The 20,751-nt window shown below is 35.0% G+C and overlaps 1 protein-coding gene across 2 annotated transcripts; it reads right to left on the minus strand.

Moving 5' to 3' along the window:
- Positions 1-977: 977 nt before the first annotated feature.
- Positions 978-10,648, minus strand: LOC131144464 (probable protein S-acyltransferase 7). 2 transcript variants are annotated; one of them, XM_058093134.1, is made up of 6 exons: positions 10,279-10,648; positions 9,496-9,696; positions 8,978-9,160; positions 7,747-8,055; positions 2,024-2,257; positions 978-1,928 (listed from the first exon to the last, which is right to left on the minus strand). In XM_058093134.1, the coding sequence occupies exons 2-6, from the start codon at positions 9,610-9,612 to the stop codon at positions 1,488-1,490; spliced, it is 1,284 nt and encodes a 427-aa protein (XP_057949117.1). In that variant the 5' UTR covers positions 9,613-9,696; positions 10,279-10,648; the 3' UTR covers positions 978-1,487. The 2 variants fall into 2 exon arrangements, with proteins under 2 accessions (XP_057949117.1, XP_057949116.1); XM_058093133.1 differs by having other exon boundaries at positions 9,496-9,726; positions 10,279-10,632.
- Positions 10,649-20,751: the final 10,103 nt, after the last annotated feature.

Genomic DNA, 20,751 nt, shown 5'->3' on the forward strand with positions numbered 1-20,751 from the left:
ATCAAAACATACTTTTGGAAAGTTGATTTTATGTAAGAGTGCGACATTATATAGGTACAAAGCAAAACCGTCTTTTAAAATGGTTGGTTCCCACTACTTAAACCGACTTTCCATAAATCAGTTTCACCTTACATAAAAATTTTAGCATGTTGCATATATGGGCAACAAAACTGACTAACGGAAAATCATTTCTTACAGCATAAACAACTTTCCATAAGTCAATTTAGGTTATGTCATAACAACTTGTAATTTCAAATGAAACCGACTTTTGAAAAGTTAATTTTCGTTGTACGAACCAACTTTCAATAAATTGGTTTCAATTTAGCACAATTCTATAAATAATTCTCCTATGAGACTTTTGGGAATTGTTAGAAAAGGAGCTACAAGGCCTTCAGTTCTCTATAAAGTACCAATTTAGAGAACGTAATCAGGTGGCGGATTACTTGACTCGTCAAGGCGAAAGAGGCAACACGAGAAGAAATTTTGTTAGTGATGTGATGCCGAATAAAATGAGATGTCTAATTCAGATGGATAAGATGAGTATTCCAAGCCTTCGCTTTTAAATGTCATCATTTGATTCTCCTACGTTTTCCTCAGGTTATGTTTTGCAGGTATTTGTCTTTAGTTTATTGGTTAGGCTTGTTTTGATTTTGTTGTCTGGGATGATTTTGTTGCTTGTTTTGTAAATCTCTAATGGCATGTTTGTAATCACGGTTTTACTCCGCCAAAAGTGAGAACTATTAATAAAATTGAAATTTTTGTTAAAAAATATATATATATCTTCTTGAAAGTCTTTTTTTCGTTTTTTGGTTGTTTTCTAGCTTCCTCCATGGCAGCCAATCCAATTACCATTGCGTAAAGTACACTCCAAATAGTCAAATGAGGGGCGTGTAATATTTGCGGAATGCAGGGTTCGGTAAAATATGAACTGCGCTCCACAATAACTTCCCTTCAGAGTTGAGATCAAAGAAACCAACTTGACGATTGTAAATTAAATTAAAATACTAATAATAATGTCCAGCACAATGAGTCACACCCCCAGCCGTCAGAAGGCCACAAAAGATAATATGAGCCTCCCAGCCTTCTTCTGCCATTAAACATTCAAGTAGAACTTTCTTCTTCTTCTTCTTCTTCTTCTTCTTTTACAAAAACAAAAAACAAAAAAACAAAACAAAAAAAGTTTAGTGGGAAATCTGATTTTCCCTGGCACACACTGAAATCCAGTACAAGCACACAACTCATCCTCCAAGCAATCATTTATAAAAATAGTCTTTAATATACAAAATGCACCTCTCCTTATCCCCAATCATATCAGCACTTCCTCCTAGGGGAAACTACCCTAATTAAGGCCATCATGTTTCAATAACAGAATTCTAACCCCATTCCAAGGTAAGGGTTCCAATCATCTTATCCGGGTTAGCAAGTTCTTTGTTGGTTCTACAATCAGTACTGTAATTTTAGGCCATGGATGGGAGACAGTTTTACTTTTAGTGGCCTCCATGATTCTTATCCCTGCCAGTTGAACCATTTTCAATTCCAAACTCAGCAGCCAACATTTGCACATCAGGTGTGATCTCCCAGTTGCTTTTGCGATCCCAGTTCGAATGTCTCGATTCAGGCCCACACCTTTCCAATCCACCTACACTTTCTATCTGGCTCTGTAGATCTTCAAGATCCTCAGCAGCAACAGCTTTCCTTTTCCCCATCTCCATGTCAAAGCTCCTTTTTGGCATCTCCGGGCTCACAGGATGGCCCAAGGACATAGAGGCTTCAAACACAGAAGACAAATCTCCCTTCACTTCTGCCCTGAAGTCATTTTTGGATTTCGGAATTTTAGAGAAGAAGATCTCCCCAATATTACGAGCACAACCAAGGTTATAGGGATTTGTCTTCCCATCATACCGATAACGGAAATTCTCATATGTCGTCTGCATAAACCATAACAATTTATCTTCTTGAAAAATGGACAGCCAAGGAGAACAGAAAGAATAAGTGATAAACAATATATAGGCAAAAACCTAACCTGGTTTGTGAAAATTAAGTAGAGATGGAACACAGTTAGACCTCCAACAAACCAGGCAGCAATGAAAGTATATAATATCAGAACTCCTGCAAAAGGGGCCTTCACGAGAGCCCTCCAGAGGTTACAATTGTATGTGTTCATTACTTCCTTGATGTTTACCCAGCAGAAGGCAAAAACATACAGGCAGAGCATGGTTGTCGAGGACACGAACATGAAAAAGAATCTGTAATTCCTCTATAGAACAATTTAATCTATTAGGCCAGTGAGAAGAAACAAACCATCTGGACAAGGTAGAGTAACCAGAATTCATCTCTCAAAACTGACTTGAAACAATAACTATACATTATGCATCTTGTATGTCATGCATGTGGAAAAAACCTAGAGTACATGCATAATAAACATTTAACTCAGACCTCTAAAAGCACAGTATAATTCCTTCTCTGTAGCTACTTTTAAATCAACTTCCAGAGAACATTACTAAATCAGATAGCAAAAAATCACCCAATCATAAACCATTGCTGTTGAACTCCCAAACAAGTCATCAAATCAAAATTCTTAGTCCTAACTCCTAAGTGTTACATTTTAACGCATCCATCATTCAAAAAATGGACTGTGCAATCCCAATATAAGTTCTAAATTAGAGGACATAAATAAGTTTTTAAGAAGGGTTCAAGCACGTAGAATCAAATGTGACGAGCACTGTAACAAGTGTGAATGCTCCATGCTGAGAGAAAAAATCTGGCAGGCACATTTTTAGGCACCAGATTATGCCTTGCACAAAGATATTCAAATGAGAGAGATTTAGAAGGAAACAAGTTATGCCTGGTCATCTTACTCCAAAAGTCTTCAATGAAATTGAATAGAAGGCATGTTAAATAATGTAGCAGATGATAAACAATTGAATGTGATTTATTATCCTAGATTGGAGTTGTTGTATTGCCCTGATTTCATGACTCAATATCGCTATGCTTGGGGCTGAAGTTAAGATTATTATTCAACTCCTCGGAAGGAGTGTTTGCAACACCACAGCAGGCACATAAGATATGGGTCTTCAGTCCACAGGCAATCTGACTAGGCCTCCTAGCATTGGTTCCCAAGCAAGTAAGGGCTTCATCAATCCCAGGAGGGGGTTGCCACAAACCAGTAGTCCCACTCTCTTTTTTGCCTTGCCCAAAAAAAAAATGCATGTGATTAATTAGCATCAACCACTACCACAACACAATTTGGGGGTGATAATGTGATATTTGTCAGACATATAGCCAACAAGAACCTCTAAAAAAGGAAAAGAGACGCATCTCTAATACAGAAGAATTTACCTAAGACACCTTTATTTAATTATCAATCAGCTTTGAATGTGAAACCCCATTTTATTTTATGGAAACTTCTCATTTTTGTTACCCTAGGGTAGGTTTGCTTTGTAGACTAAAGATTTGTGACTGGATAGGCTAGGATAAGTATCCTATTCCATGTATATTCCATGTTTGGTTTGTCATCTATAACAGGCAGGGTAAGAACATGAATGGTGAATTTTCTTTTTCTTTTTTTTTATTTTATTTTTGGTTTTTATGCCTTTGGTTTGCTTTGGCCTGAGCTGCCTTGTCAGGGGCACTGGCAAGTTCTAACCTATGTGCATCAGCTGAGAAGTCCCCCCTTAGCTAGTTCCATCATTTACTTTTGTTGCACGAAACATGGGCTAATCGTGACAGAGTGCCTTACCTAAGCCTAGCCACTCTTAGCCCAAGAAACAAATGCACCTTATTGAAAAATTTATTTTTTATGATCTTATTCACTTTACAGTTCTCAATCATCCATCTTCCATCTTTGTCCACAAAATTCTATTTTCTTATTACCCAAGCCTAAACATAAAGGATCAAAACCAGTGTTTTAAAAAAGGGTGGTGATCAGCATAACAGCAAGTCAGGGTGCAACTGTCATGACCATTGTGGATTTTACTTAATGCATAACAAATACCACAACCATGAATTCATTTTTTGCATCAGAAAACTTGCTAAAAGCATAGATATTACCTCTTTCTATCACAACACCCTACGTATTAATGCTTTGGATGCTCTTTAGTAAATTTTTTTAGTCGGCTTAAATATATAATATATACTAGAAGTACTTTATTTATTTATTTTTGCTACTTTTCACTACTTATTGATTATGAGTGAAGTTTAAACTAAGAAATCATAGATACAAAGAGTTCTAAGAACCTCTAAAGTACCATGTAGTTGTGCTCTCTTCCCACCAAGGGCAACTAAACTAGCTATAGTAATCTCTTCTTGGAATGAGCCTGCTAGATACATGCAGGTGAATCTCTAAAGTAGCACGTATTTGTAAACTATCCAAAATTCTCTAACCTAGCATGTGTTGTGATCTCTTCTCACCAATAGCTCTACAAGAATTTTCAAACTAGCATGTATTTGTAATCTCTTCTCCTTTCTTAATACAATTATTTTTAGTATCAAAAAAATAAAATAAAATAAGAATTATTCATATTCCAAAAATAAACATGTATGCGAATATAATGTGTTTGTGGGCAAAAAACGTATATCAAGCCTTAACAATTTGAATGCTAGTTAATAAAGAAATACATACTAGATATCAAAGTAAACAGACCTAAAAATTTTTAAAATGTATTTTTAAAAATACTAATTAAAATAAACCACCTTAAAGTTGACTTTCTAGGCTTCAATGTAGGAAATAGGGTGAAAAAAATGTAAAAAAATGTTTAAAATATCAAAACTCAAAAATCTATTTTGGGCATTCAGATACTATAGCAGCGGGATGAAGCAGTGTTTAATGGCCGCAGCAGTACAATCACAGTATCAGTCAATACAGTCTTGGAAGCCATCAATACTGTTACATAATGGCTGTGTATCAGCCATTATACACTGATTTATTTTTTATAAGAAAAAGAATTATGTTAACAACAGAACCAGATTCCCAAGAAGTGTGTAAAATACAGAAAAGAAATTACAAATACAGCTAAAAACCTACAAAAGTAATTACAAAAACTATGCACCAATTTTTAAAACTATGATATTTCAATCATGCCTGTACGTTGATTCTACTTAATATCGATATATAATATAATGATTTTAACAAACCAATCTGAGAATTTGTTCCCCACTAGGGTTGAATCCCAAGGATTGACTCAAAGAAAAATATTCAACTATCTAAATAAATTGGACAGCCCTGAACTTTTCTTTTTCCCTGCATTTACTGTCTACAAGATACTATTTTACGACATCAACAACCAATGATTAAGTCCCATGACAGCCTCCAACATCGATTAAATCATTCTTTGTCACTGGAGCAATATTTGGTCTTCATCGCAAGTGCCCAGGCCGTCTTAATCGCCTCTTTCCTCCTTATCTTTTACAAGTGAGTTTAGCTTAGTACAATTGTTATTTCGCCTAAGAAAAGGAAGAATGCACAAGGATACGACATCTTCCAAACTGAAGCAAAACAGTAAATGAGAAAACAAAAACAAAAACAAAAAGGAAAGATGCCTAAATCAAACTAGTACAGCCAACCAATCACATTGAATATCCAAAAAAGGCTCACTCTCCCAAAGCACCCTGACCCAAAAAACCCACAATGAAGCTAAAAAGAAAAAACAATCTGGTCCAAAACCAAATCAACAGCTAAAGCCTTATCTCGAAAAATACAAGCATTCCTCTCTAGCCAAAGCCCCCAAAAAACAGCAAAAACTACACAACACCATAAAATCCTCAAACCTTTATGCCCATGTATCCTAACATTCTCATTTCAAGTACATTTACTTTTGTGATCTTATTTTCTAGTTGCTCTAACATTTGTATCCACATAAAACAGATGGTATTACACTTTCCGTATAAAATTTTATTTGTAATTTTAAAATCTTTCTAAATCACATAATATGCCAGTTACACTTCTCCATTTTACCCAATATACATTACGCATCACATAAAACGAGACATGCTATAAGGAGTAAAAAAAGGGTTGAGATAGATGGGCAGCAGTTCAAGGAAAGATTGCTAAAAATGATTGAAAGCAAGAAAAGTTAGAGCTAGCACCAATCAAAGACAAGACAGAAAGAAAAAAAACAAATAAAAGATGGTTTCTATATGTGCCAACAGAAATCAATTTAAGCATCAGTAAAAAAGAGCAACTTGATTTATGTGGAAGGTGCTGACATGGGTTCAGAGAGTCAAAAGTCAAAACAATCAAATAAAACGAATGTAACAAAAAAAAAAAGGCTTAAATAGGCTGAATATGATGGGAGAAGAGATAATGTAGCCAAGTAGTTGATATGAAGGATTTGTTTTGGAATTGTATATTTTCTTTGCAATAAATTTACTTAAACTATATTTCTTATATGTCAATATTCCATGAGGATAACCTCATGATATCAATAATTGGGCCTAAATAAGAGACTGCAAGTATTTTTTTTGCTTGGACTCTCTGTGCTGGTCCAAGAACATCTTTCGGTGATTATTTCATCCACTACAAAAAAAATATTCTATCAAAGGAATTCTGCCTCAACAAACAAAGCTATAGAGCCAATTATGTACAAGCTAAGTACCAGACACACAAAGAAAGCAGGGCCACATTCATATCAAACACAAGTTTTGCAATGACATTCCTCAAGCCATGCATGTCAAACACGCTGTAGGCATTTATTTTTCTTTTTTATTTCCATCCATGCTTTTCTATTCTTTCTACTAATAGTTTGGTGCTTTCTCTTCTTCATCCACTGCTCATATCATGCAAAATTTTGCCAGTAGTTACAATGTTACATTCTATTGAAAGACTAATTCTTTATGTCTCATGCCCATAGCTGATTTATACATGTATGTGTCAAGCTACGTCATTTAACCATTTGCAGATCACTTCATAACTTGAATATTTTTGGACATTTTTGGACCTTTAAAATATAAATGGATTCTTTTTTGTCACTTCATAATTTTTGTGATACCCATGGTTTGGGAATCCAAACACCCACATTTTAAAATGGGAATGGGGTTGCTGGTGTGGAAGAGCTTTCTAGGAATATGTATCAGTCCTGGAATGGGATTCCCAAACATAAAATACGAACCAAACATGGGAATAGCCTGGAATCAACAAGGATTCCCAGGAATGGTTAGTTGAATCCACACACCAAACACCACGTAAAGGTTTTAAGCATACAGAAACTGTTCGAACAGCATCTGGTTGTGTGCCAAGTAACAAGCAAAAATTAAAATTACATAACAAAAAAACAATTGCTCTTAAAATCAGATCTTCTAGAACTCATTAATAATTTTACTTTTTTATTAAAAAAATCATGGTTTGGCGACAACCTAGCCCACCCTCGCCCACATTTCCCTACACCCAGGTGGTACAAGTGCAACACGTCGCTCGTAAAGGATGCCCCAGTACCCGGGCTTGGGACCGGCTGTCAGCTACCCAGCAAATATTCGTTTTGTTTGGCCAAAACGGATCTGTAAGTACTTACAAATTTCTAAGGAGTGTAATCTTCATTTGCATTTGGAGTGTTACAGGCTGTAAGATATTCCCACAAACAGGCCTACTTAAAGGCAATTTTTAAGCAACTTTCCACTTAGAACAGATGCCTTTGGCACCTTGTTATAATTTTACAGATCACAATGAGCCAAAAGACTCTATGAAGCAGCAGTAAGCAAATTTATACTTAACTGTAAAATGGAGCAATTTAAAAATTTTAAACTAGAACACACCTTCCCAATACATTGCCCCACCCAAGGGCAATGGTGATCAAAATGCTCGACACAATTATTGCAGATAGAGCAATGAGAGCATCGAGGTGGACGATATAGCATGCATGTATGGCAGTATTTGACCTTGACTATGGTCCCATTGACAACCACATCTTTTGTAGGTGGCAAAGTTGGAACACCACTCTGACTTCCTGCCCACTCTGCAGATAAACTAGAGCCCTCGCCTTCATCTTCTGGTTCTGGAGGATGTGGATTACGAGGTATGATGCCAGGATCTCTTCCCGAAGTAAGGAAAAGAAGAATAATGATCTGCAACGGTAAGCAAAAGCGGATAGTAAACTAGCAGATAAATGGTAAAGTTAATTAAAGCTGCATTATAGAAAAAATGCCCACAAGTAAATTATAACAGATTCTACTGGTTATTTTTACTTCAATTAAGTCATATTATGAACTTGTTAGTTTTTGTTGATCTTTCTCTATTGATATTTAATTTCTATTGTCATTGCGATGGAAGCAAAGTCAATTTCGTATTGTGACTACTATCAAGAGTTCACAAAATTTACCGTGCAATTTTTTTACAGTAAATAAGTGGTTGAATACGTTAGAAAGCTTCCATATGGACAACAGAAAATGCACCATGATTGACACACATTAAAATAGTACTCATTTGACAAATGAAGAAAGAAAACATGAAGCAATACTGAAGCAGAACATTGACAAAGACATTGAGGTACACCACATTGCCCACATAAGAACTGCACTGACATGGTGGCACCAAACAAATCTGGGAATCCTGTGCAGCTATGGCCAGGCCAATGCATAGTACATGCACCCAAACACGCCATGCATAATAGATTCACAATGCAGTCATAAATTTTTATTTCAAGGCAATAGATGAAGTATAAAAAAATAAATAAATAAATAAATAAAAGGCAAATGAACTTGGTTGTTAAATTTCACTAGAGCTCAAAACTGATGCAATCACGTCAACTTTAGGTTTCGTCTTTTCCTTTTAATTTTCACTTCAGGTTGTTCTAGTTCATTGCTTCATCAAGGAGAGAAATGGCAAAATTAAACCATGTGCAGAAGATAAGTGTAGCTTCCTCCCTTCTTTAAACTTTACTAGAAATGCCTTCGTCTGATACTACTGTGTTGCATGCATTTATTAGCAGATCTTTAAGAATCTCAAATAGAAATCAACAAACAAATCAGAATAAGAGAAAGAACCCACATAAACTGTGAATATGGCAGAAACAGCAGCAATAAGATTGCCTAATTGGTGCGGAAATTCATTAATGAGCCTTTGAGAAACAAAAAGGCAAAATAAGATCACTGGAGTCACAATTAGAAGCACTGTGAGTAATAGCGATCTCACATCTGGACCAAATATAAGTCTGCCTCCAAGGAAGAATCTCTGCAAGAGATTTTAAAAGCATTGGTCAGTATAACTAAATAACTATGACAAGATACTTAATAAAACCACAGCAATAGCATTTGTCGATTCAGAAAACTGCAGTGAAATTCTTCTAAGTTTAATGGCATTAGTAACAAAGGCTGAAACATGAAAGGTTGGCACATTCCCTTCCAATACAAGAAAGAAAAAAGTTTAATCCTAAAATAATATTCTTTCTCATCCAAAAAATGAAATATTTCAGAAATTAGAGGTTCTGTAACACCAATAAATATCCCAAGCAAGTTACACGGAGGGGGAAATGCACAGAGAAAAAGAGAAGAGTAAGGGCAGCTCACATTGCTTCCTTTCCAGACTTGATAAAGTCGGACAGACGGACCATTTGAATCAATGATTTTCCTGTTGGAATCAGAAAGATGAGGAGGCTGAGGCGCTGTGTACAGCTTCCCCTGCATAGTAACCGGATCTTGGTCCTACAAATTCTCTGGCTCAGCTTGACCAACGCATTTGGGTTTTAAGCCAATGATGAAATCAGCAATCTGCAACGACGACAGCCAGTAACATCTCCACTGAGAATGATCAACCAGAAAATTAATTTACAAGTAGAACAGTTGTATTGTAACAGAGGACAATAAAATCAAAAATATGAAACTCAAAACAACAAAAATAAACAAATAAATACAAAAGCTCTTGAATCTGGCACGTAAAAGACTACAATACAAATCATATGTCTGTTTTATATTAAAAATAAAGAAAGAAATAAACAATGACCGGAGTACGTATATCGAGAGATGAATTTCTAAATACCAACGAAAAACACAATGTTTAAATAAATGGAGAGATTGACAAATAAGGGGAAAACGTAGCTAGTTAGAATTCTGGAAATTATATATGAAAAGAAAAGTAGGCAATCGTCGAAGCATAAAAGCTGCAGAAAATCATGAATAAGGAACAACGTAGATTCGTAGAGAGCCGTGAAAGCAATCTTCGAAGATAAAATAAATTTAATAAAAAAAAACTAATTTCATATTTTAACAATGTGGATGAAGAGAAACCTAGAAAATGGACAGGGCAAAAAAAAAAAAGCAAAGAAAAGCAGAAATGATGATATCATGATTTACCTTTAGAAGAACAATAGAAGAGAAACAGAGTGATAGAGATGAGACCACCCCCCCTAGGGTTGAGCTGGGGAGGGCGAGGGGAGACAAACTTTCACCGTAATAGAAGAAATAAAGGGAGGATTCGCATTATGAACCCATGAATTCTGAGAGCCACGGCGGAGGAGGAGGAAGAGAGGAGCTCTGGCTCTCGCCCTCTCTCTCTCTCTCTCTCTCTCTCTCTCTCTCTCTGTGGAAGCAGTTACTGTACGGATCGGCCTCGGCTCGTCCCCGGTACCTATCTGCAACGCGTGCGAGCACAGGCTACAACGGAACAGCCTTGCCATTTTTTCTTTTTTTTTTGCCCGCGGCGATTTTCCGCCAAACGAGTCGGATCGCCGATTTTGACGATGATGTTGGGGTGTATTCTTTTTGGAGGGCCCACAATAATGCTGAAGCTAACCCAAACCCGAAGCCCGGCCCAGCGCACCGAGACCTTTGGCTGTGTGAAGGTTTCAGTCACTGCCGCTGAGTTTGCGCCCCAAACCCCGACCCAACTGAATGTCTCGTTATATAAATATATATATATATATATATGGGAAGGATTTGGAGTTTTTTCTCATTTTATTATTAATTTAAAATAAAATATTAAATAATACTTTGTTTGGAAAAAAAATTTCTCAATCTAGTATTGACGTAATCTCGCAGCTTAGTACTGCGAGATAACGTGCAGCATTTCTGGTGGTGACGCGTGGCAAAGTGGGCGAAGCAAATATCGCAAGACCAAGTTGCGAGATTTGTCACGCGTCAGCTCACGTATCATTTGCTAAACAAATCTCGCAATTTAGTCCTACGAGATTTGCTTCGCCCATTTAGCTACCATTTCTCCTTCAATTTTCTTTGCGTTGCAGAACGGTAAAGTAGAGACCAGTGCAGTAGAGCAGAAGGGGTCGGACGCTTGCAAGTTACCGTTGCTAGTGAACGTTGCTAGCTTACCGTTGCTCGTAAACGTTGTTGGCTTACCATTGCTCGTGAACATTGCTGACAACGAATTGCTTGAGGAGGAAGCTTATAAAAGGGGGAGATAGGGTAAGTTCTTTGAAAACCTAAGCTCATTAATTTTTGAATTGAAAATACGTATTTTTTAATTGGTAGATTTGTAAGTGTGACTCATAAAATCATGGGTGTGTGTATAAATTAATACGTGTCACCTTCAATTTGCTGATTGAAGGTATTATTTGGAAACGCCCAAATTTGAGGAGCCATGTATTTTAATTCCGTTCAGTTTTCCATTTAATTTTTCTATTGCAATATTTATTATAAGTGTATTGGAAATTTAAATATATATATATTTAATTTTCTAAACTCAATTGAGTAGACCTGGCAAAATGGATAAAAATCCGTTAATCCGAACCGTATCTGATCCGTTTTAACCGACTCATAATTATCCGTTTGCTAAATGAGTTGAATATGAGTTTTCATTTTCATATCCGCCCCCTTAGCGGGTCGGGTCGGATTTATCTGACGGATATCCGCCAACCCGCTTATTAAATACAAACCCAAACCCATAAAAGCCTGCTACCCAGCCCGCTATAGCAGCCCACTGCTCCCAAAGCCCAAAGGCCCAGCCGCCCAAGTGCTTCACACGCACGCGGCACGCCCTGCCCCACTCCCAGTCCCAGCCCCCAGCCCAGCCCAAGCCAGTTCTAACCAGATTGCCAGCCCCAGATTCCCATTCCCATTCCCATTCGAAGAGAGCCCTAGCCGGCTAGCCCTCCCTCATCGTTTGAGCCTTAACCTGAGCCAACAGAGACTCGGAGAAGGAGAAGAGAACCAGTCGGTAACAGAGACTCGGAGAAGGAGAAGAGAACCAGTCGGTCACCGACTGTCGGTGGTCGTACAAGAACCCTTCTTCTTCGACAATTCAACCCTTCGAAGCCCTCTGCCCTCCGAGTGTCCGACGACTCTGATCCTTCTTCTTCAGCGCTTCGAACCAGCAGCACCTTTATTCAGAACCGGCGGGGGGGCTTCAAATCTCACTTCTTAGAAGGTAGTCCCGAATCCCAACTCTGAGCTCCAACCGATATTGGGAGTGTTAGCAGTTACTGTGTGTGTGACGCCTAGTTCCCAGTGCTCATCGTGAGAAAACAAGTCTTGAAGGGCTCGTGTCATAATGTGTTCATAAAATTAATTTGAAACATTTATGTTGAAATGCTTCTTGGTGTTATTGAGATTTTCGTCCTCCTTAAATTACAGAATTTGTTACTCCGAATGTAACAAACACAATGCAGTATATTTATCTGGCCTTGATTGGGGCTGTTACAACATTTCTGTTCAAATGTTTTTGGATAGTTGGGGGAGCGCATCATTTGCTCCTAACCAATATTGCTGAAAATTTGTTCAATAAATCATCGGTGATTGCTATTGTCTGCTAATTGTTTGTTGTTGCGGTGCACTGGGTCTTTAGAGCGTGAATATTTCGTAAAAAATATTGCTGAATGGTTGAGTGTACTCGGTGCTTTGGATGTTGAAGTAAACAAATTTGAATAATTTATTTTGGGTTGTCTGTGTATTAGATATGATAATACACAGAACTGGGAGTATTTTGGGAGAAAATCTGCTGAAGGCCGTGAAGCACCAAGCTGCTATGTGAGCAGCTTGTGTGCGCAGAGAAGTAACAAGCTGCCATGAAGGCCATTCAAAAGAAGGGGCAGCAGCTGGGAGTATGGGAGTTCGGCCAAGGGAGTTCTTCCAACTTTCCTCTTCTTCCTCCCTTCTTCTTCTCCTCTCCTTATTTATTCTTGTTCCGTTAGTTTTATTTACATTTATTTTACAGATTTCAACGATTTATTGTTGGTTTGAGTTGTTCTTTTATTTTTAATTGTTCATTTTAATTTATTATTTTGAATAATTTCTGGTTGGACTAAGTGTCCCTTTATTTTTATTTAGTTCATCGTTATGAATGAGTTTTGGTTGGTTTAATTTCTAGTTTGATATGATAAGAGGAAAAGTACACAAATATAGTAATTCATAAAAAGTACAGAGGACTAAGGGAAACTAAGTGTATACCTTTGTCATTTTAAATACTTTGACATGATGACATCTCTGCATTGCTATTGTTGTAGGCCTGCATAGTAGCATTGTTTCTGTTTCAAGATGAATTTAATCCTTCGCTGGGCAATGAAAACTTTTAATCCCATTTCTTAATTTTTTGCAGTGCATTACAAGGATTTGAGAAAAAAATGTCTCAGTAGCGAATTCAATTGATCAAAATGATGAAATGAGTGAAGAAGAAGTTCAGTTGCCAGATTCATCAAACACAGAACCTACAAAAGAAACAACTCCACGGGTAAAAAGAGCTAGGAAAAAAACATCTAGTATTTGGACAGATTTTGAGTTGATTGAAAATTGAGATAAACAATATGCCCAATATAAGTATTGTCCTAAGAAATATCTCTACCATAGTAAGAACTTTGGGACATCAAACTTACATTGTCATATAAAAAATTGCATGGGAAAGAAAAATAATGATCTGAAACAAATGCTAATGAGTCAAGGTGATGGAAAGTTGTCTTTGCATACATGAAAACTTGATCAAGTTGTACAACATAGGAAGTTGGCAATGGCAATTGTGAGACACAATTTGCCCTTTTCTTTTGTTGAGTATGAAGGAATTCATGAATGGGCTTTAGAATTAAATCCAGAGACAAAATTTGTGACAAGAAATACTACAAAAGCTGATGTTATGAGGGTTTTTTTCAAGGAAAAAAAGGACATTCGTGAGCTTTTATTGAATAATTCTAGTAGAATTTCTCTTACTTCGGACTTATGGACTTCGTTAAATACTGATGGCTATTTATGTTTAACTGCACATTTTGTGGATAAAAATTGGAAGCTTCAGAAGAAAGTGTTGAGTTTTTCAAGCATGCCTCCTCCACACACTGGTCTAGCACTTAGTAACAAAGTCATGGACTTATTGGTGAACTGGGGTATAGACAAGAAGTTATTTTCCATAACATTGGACAATGCTTCATCCAATGACTGTTTTGTAGAGTTTTTGAAGTCTAATCTGAACTTGAAAAATGCTTTGGTAAGGGAAGGACAATTTTTTCATGTTCGTTGTTGCACTCATATATTAAATCTCATTGTCCAAGATGGCCTAAAATTATCTTATTTCACTGTGGACAAAATACGAGATTATGTCAAATATGTGAAGCATTCACAACATCGAAAGAGTAGATTTCATGAATGTTGTGAAAAGGTGAGTGCGCCACGTGTGAGAGGATTTCACCAAGATTGTCCTACTAGGTGGAATTCTACTTATATGATGCTTGAAAGTGCTTTATACTATAGAGATGCTATTTGCCAATTCAGGTTTAGTGAGGAGAATTTCAAGTTTTGCCCAAACGATGATGAATGGAAGGAAATTGAGAAAATTGCTAGTTTCTTAAAGGTTTTTTATGACTTGACAAATCTTTTTTCTGGGACATCTTATCCAACTGCAAATTTGTACTTTCAAGGAGTATGGAAGGTACAAGTAACTTTACTTAATGCGGCATTGGGTGATAATGTCTTTTTAAAGAATGTGGCTACTCAAATGCAAGGGAAATTTGACAAATACTGGTCAAATTATAGCAAAATTTTGGCAATGGCTGTTATCCTAGATCCTCGTTTCAAGATACAATTTGTATCTTTTTGTTTAAAAGAAGTGCAACCAATGTTTTGGAAAGATAGAGTAAACGACATCCAGCGTGAGATGCATTCACTTTTTGATGAGTATGTGAAACACCACTCCCCTTCAACTTCTAAGAAAATGCATTCCTTTGAAGCAACTATTAGTCATGATCGTGGTCATATGACACCTATTGCAACATCAGTTGATGTGACACAAAAAGTAAGATTTTTTTTTAAGTACAACTTTTATTTTACTTTTATTATACATCTATAGAATTTTTATATTTCTATTGTTATATACTTGTTTTTAGGGTTTTAAAGCTTTTGCTAAGGAAGATGAAGAAGCTCCTATGTTAGAACTAGAAATGTTTTTCAGAAAGAGGATGGTAGATTGTGATAAAGAATTGGATATTTTGGACTTTTTGTAAAAACCCCCAAAAAGAGATATAAAAATTAATGGATTGATTTCCAAAATAAAATAAAATAAAATAAAAAAATAAAAGGGGCTTATTTTTAATTAATTAGCATTAATTTAGAAATGCTAAAATATTAAGCATCTGAGACTGAAGTAGGATTTCTGAAATTTAGGGCTCGGGTGAGCGTCGCGGGTATAATTTTGGGACCCGCGGGCAAAATTTGGAAAATTAAGTAGGGATATTAAATAATAGTTAAACATTAATTTGAGGAATATGGGGCCTAAGGAAGGTTAGATGAGTATTATTTTGAAAAAATAGATTAATTAATCTGAGGAAAAATGTAAATTTCAGGAGTTGAATTTCGAGCGCTAAGGGCGTAAGATTTGGGTCCTAAGGAATTTCTCAATAGCCAGGTAAGGGAATAAACTAAAGCAGTAATTTTTCATACAAATTATTATTGATTATGAGTAAATTTATTTTCAGAAAAGCATATGTTATATTGCGTATTACGAATGAAATGTACGATTGGGAAAATACTGCTATGATGATTAAAATGTATATGTATGTATGAGATGTAAGAAATTCACGATTTTAGAATATGAAGTATGACTTTTAACAGCATATGTGTGGCATGAATATTATTTTATGTGAAATGTATTATGATGTGAAAGATTTTACGAACAAAACATGATTTCAGGTATTATGAAAATATGAGTTATGTTGTGATGGTTTTGACGATTATGTGATAAATGATGTATTTTCAGTATATATATACCCGAAACAATTTTGGCGCGAGACCATATATTTATGTTATCGACACGAGGCCGTATTTATGTTTTTGGCGCGAGGCCATATATTTATGTTATCGGCACGAGGCCGTATTTATGTTATTGGCGCGAGGCCATGTATTTATGTTATCTGCACGAGGCCGTATTTATGCTATTGGCACGAGGCTGTATTTATATTATTGGCGTGAGGCCATATTTACTATGATTTTGGCGCGAGGCTATATATATGATTTCGGCGCGAGGCCGTATCTATGTTTTCGGCACGAGGCTGTAATGATATTATGTATGATCATGTATTATATGTTTTAATAATCAGGATGTTAGTTTAGTTCAGACCAGGAGCTCAGTACCGTAGCTATGAGTTAATTTTGGCACGAGGCCTTATTAGTGCTACCGTCCCACGAGGGGATGAGAGATGGATAGTCGATGTGGCTTTCAGTAGAGTGTGGACGTCCACCTGGTAGTCCGGACCAGGGTGTGGCGGGCTCATTGTACTTACAGACATATTTGATTCGGCAGTGGTCGGCCAGCCATTGTCGGGTTCCGCCTTCAGGCTGCACAACCCATCATGGGGGGTAATACATGACACCAGCTAGCTAGTCATCCTGGGTTTGTTTTCAGTACTACAGTTATAACAGATGATTTTATGTATGTTATGATTTATTAACAAATGTGAAAATATATGTTTACCCAGTACGATATGATGATGTTTATAGAATTATGAAATGTACTCTATACGTATAAATGCATTAAATATTCATGTTACCACACAGCTGTATTTAGTTTATTTTCCCTTACTGAGAAGTGTCTCACTCCCAAACTTAATTAATTTTTCAGGAGCCCCTGAGAGACCAGCGGGTCAGGGCCGCCATTGAGCTAGTGAGATTACCCTATGAGAAGGGTAAGATTTTGTAATAGGGTCAGAGTTATTTTGTGTTAGACCCTATAGATATTTTGATGTATGTGAGGATGTATAGAATGCTCTGGTATTATGTTTTATGATTGGATGTTTGAGATTTTATGTTTACTGTTGCTAGGTTTTCCGTTGTGTTTGACAGGTGTCCCCGCTACCCATGGGTTCAGGTCGACCATTTTATTTATTATGTGATATTTTATGTTAAGAAATTGAGGAACGTTACACTTTTGGAGGAGTCATGAATATAGGTATCCGATTCTTTCTTGAATGGCAAGAGATATCTTATCAATTCCAATATCAACTGTTGCATCGGAATCAACATTTAGTATTGGAGGAAAAGTGATAAATATGTCACGTAGTTCTCTTACGCCTGATAATGCTGAAACTATCATTTTAACTCGTGATTGGCTGTCTAGTTGAGAAGGTATGCTTATTTAATTATATTTCTATGTTATTATAATTACTATGTATTATGCAATATTTATTTATTTATTTATTTATATTTTGAATTTTGAATGCAGTTAAAGATTTTGTAGATAAGGAAGAACTAGCTGAAGATATTGCTCAAGCTGAAAGAGCAGGTCGTACCTCATCTAGTGTATCATCTTGCTCTATTTGACCTTATTTGAATATTACTACACTAGCACAGGCTGTGCAGCTAGTGTTTCTATTTATCTTTGAAAATTATGTAGTCAATAAATTATTATTTATTTGTTGTTTTAACTTGTAATGTTGAATAAATTATTTGTAATTTTTTTTTCCAGTTTGATAACTTGTAACTTTTGAAATGCTAATTAATAAGTTCAATTTATGTTATTCGATTCATAACTTAGATTATATTTTGAATTCTTTCATGATAGGCACACGAGGAGAAGAAGATGAAAGCTTTGATGTCACAAATGAAAGCATTTCAATTAATTCAAGGCATTCAAATGATTTTGAAGTTATTTGAAGGATGGATTGAGATTTTTTTTAGTTTGTTGATAGTTTTATTTTGAGAGATTCACACGATTTGAAAATAGTTGTATTTAAAGAAACTCACATGTTGTAAGAACAATTATAATGTTTAGATTTTAGACTCACACGAGTCACACAGTTTGAGTTTTTATTTTGAGTTGGATTGAGATTAATTTATTATGTTTTATTGCTTACAGTTTTACTTGCATGAATTAGGAATTGTTAATTAGTATAAATGATTGAATGATTGATATAGTTACTAAAAAAGTTAATACACAAACTAATTGCAAGTTATCATATATAATTTAAATTATTATGACAAAAATAAATTATTAATAAAATTATATTTGAGAATGACGGATTATCCGCCCATCCGCCATGAATTATCCGACTCGAAACCGCCTAATCCGCCACTTAAACAAGTCGAATATGGATTATGATTTTTTCACCCGATAATCCGCCTTATCCGCCATGGATAAACCGACCCGATCCGCTTTACCAGGTCTATAATTGAGTTATTTAATCCTATGGTAGATTAAATTCAATTTGAGTTTTTAGTTTGATTAATTGAAAAATTATTAAATTTATGATACATAAAAAGAGATAATTTGAATCACTTCCTATCCCATACAAATATTGGTAGGTTTTTATAATTAAAATTAACTTGATTAAGTGAAACTTGAATCTTAAAAACATACTGTATAATTGAATTTTTATCAAATAATTATACGATAAATTGAAATCAAGTTAAATTTTGAACGTAAAATTTATATAATTCAATCAAATTTGAATACAAATTTATTTTATATATATATATATATATATGTTGGATATTTTCATAATATCTGTTTTTTTTTTTTCTGAAAAGCTTATTTATTGTATTTATTCATAATTCTATGTCATATTGGCACTATTGTGCACTATGGTAGTAATAAATCATATATAATTATGGTAACTATGGTGGGGGGGGGGGGGGGGAAGGGAGGAGGACAATAAGAAACATGCATTGAGATAATAATTTTTTAAACTCAATTGAGTTATTTAATCTTATAGTAGATTAAAAGACGTAGAAAACCATCCTTATTATGCGAAAACGTTAATATTTTAATATTTAAAAGTAATTTATTTGAAAATGTTTAATGCATATTGCTTAAAAATTTAAATTATGCTCGACCCAAAGGACAAAATAATTAGAAGAGTAATTAACTATTTAATTGATGCAACCTTCTAAATTGTACGAGTAAAAATTACCTTCAGAGTAAAAATAAATACATTTTATATTATATACTAATATTAATAGTTTGTTGAATTAATTTATTTTCATTAAAAATTAATGAAATGTTATATTCTATCGTGTCATTAGCGATAAATTCAAACATAGTAGCGGGGCGAGAAAACAATTTTAAAAATAACCAAAAAAAATTGCTTGGATATTTTATCTTATGACACAATATTAAGTTATGTATTAAGATTGTTGGTACTTAAGTTATAAAGTGAATGGGTGAAATTTAGTTTTTTAGTTTAGAGCTTTCATTTAAAAATTAAAAATCCAGCAACTTATTTTTAATATAACTTATTTAATTCTTAATCCAACAAAAAATTAATAATAAATTTGAGAAAGAAAAACCTAAATTTTTTTTTTAAATTAATAATTGTATGTTATGTGTCAAAATAATTGTAAACCGGGTGACAAATTGATCTGAATGCCTCCTACATGTCTTATGCAGTTATGTGAATTGCATACTGATAGATATTATAGGTTCTCGCATGCTCAAACTTAAGAAATGTAAAATGTATAAAAAGTGAGGATGATATTGTCTTGGTCAAGGACGAAGATTTTAAAGAAAGATGGCGAAGTTACTTTAGTAAGTTGCTTAAAGAAAACCAAATAGAAGGCTTAAACTTAGAATTGTCAAACGAGAAAAAGACTAAAAATATAAGATTTATTTGCAAAATTAGAGTTAACAAAGTTAAATTTGCACTAAAAAAGATGAAAAATGAGAAAGCTATGGGACCAGATAACATCCCAATTGAAGTTTGTAAATGTTTGGGTGATAACGAAATTATATGGTTAACTAATTTATTTAATACAATTGTAAAAACTATGAAAATGTCAGATGAATGGAGGAAAAGTACTTTAATACCTATATACAAAAATAAAGGAGATATTCAAAATTGTAATAACTATTGTGGAATTAAACTTATGAGTTATGCGATGAAACTATGGGAAAGAGTAGTTGAACAAAGATTAAGGTTAGAAATGAAAATCTCAGAAAATCAATTTGGTTTTATGCGTGGGAGATCTACCACAAAAGCTATTTATCTTTTAAGAAGATTAATGGAAAAGTTTAGGGAAAAGAAGAGGGACTTGCATATAATATTTATTGACCTTGAGAAAGCATATGATAGGATACCTAGGGAAGTTCTATGGTGGGTTTTAGAAAAAAAGGGTGTATGTTGTAGGTATACCGATGTCATTAAGGATATGTACGATGGAGTAATGACTAGTGTAAGGACTATAGATGGAGAAACTAGAGAATTTCCAATTACCATAAGTGTACATCAAGGATCTGCTTTGAGTCCTTATCTTTTTACTTTAGTGATAGACCAATTGACTAAGAGTATTCAAAATGAGGTTCCATAGTGTATGTTGTTTGCAGATAATATTGTATTAATTGACGAAACTAGGGATGGAGTAGAAGTTGAGTTAGAATTATGGAGAGAAGCTTTGGAATCTAGAGGCTTT

This window comes from Malania oleifera, chromosome 12 (assembly GCF_029873635.1).
Source record: "Malania oleifera isolate guangnan ecotype guangnan chromosome 12, ASM2987363v1, whole genome shotgun sequence".
NCBI lineage: Eukaryota > Viridiplantae > Streptophyta > Magnoliopsida > Santalales > Ximeniaceae > Malania > Malania oleifera.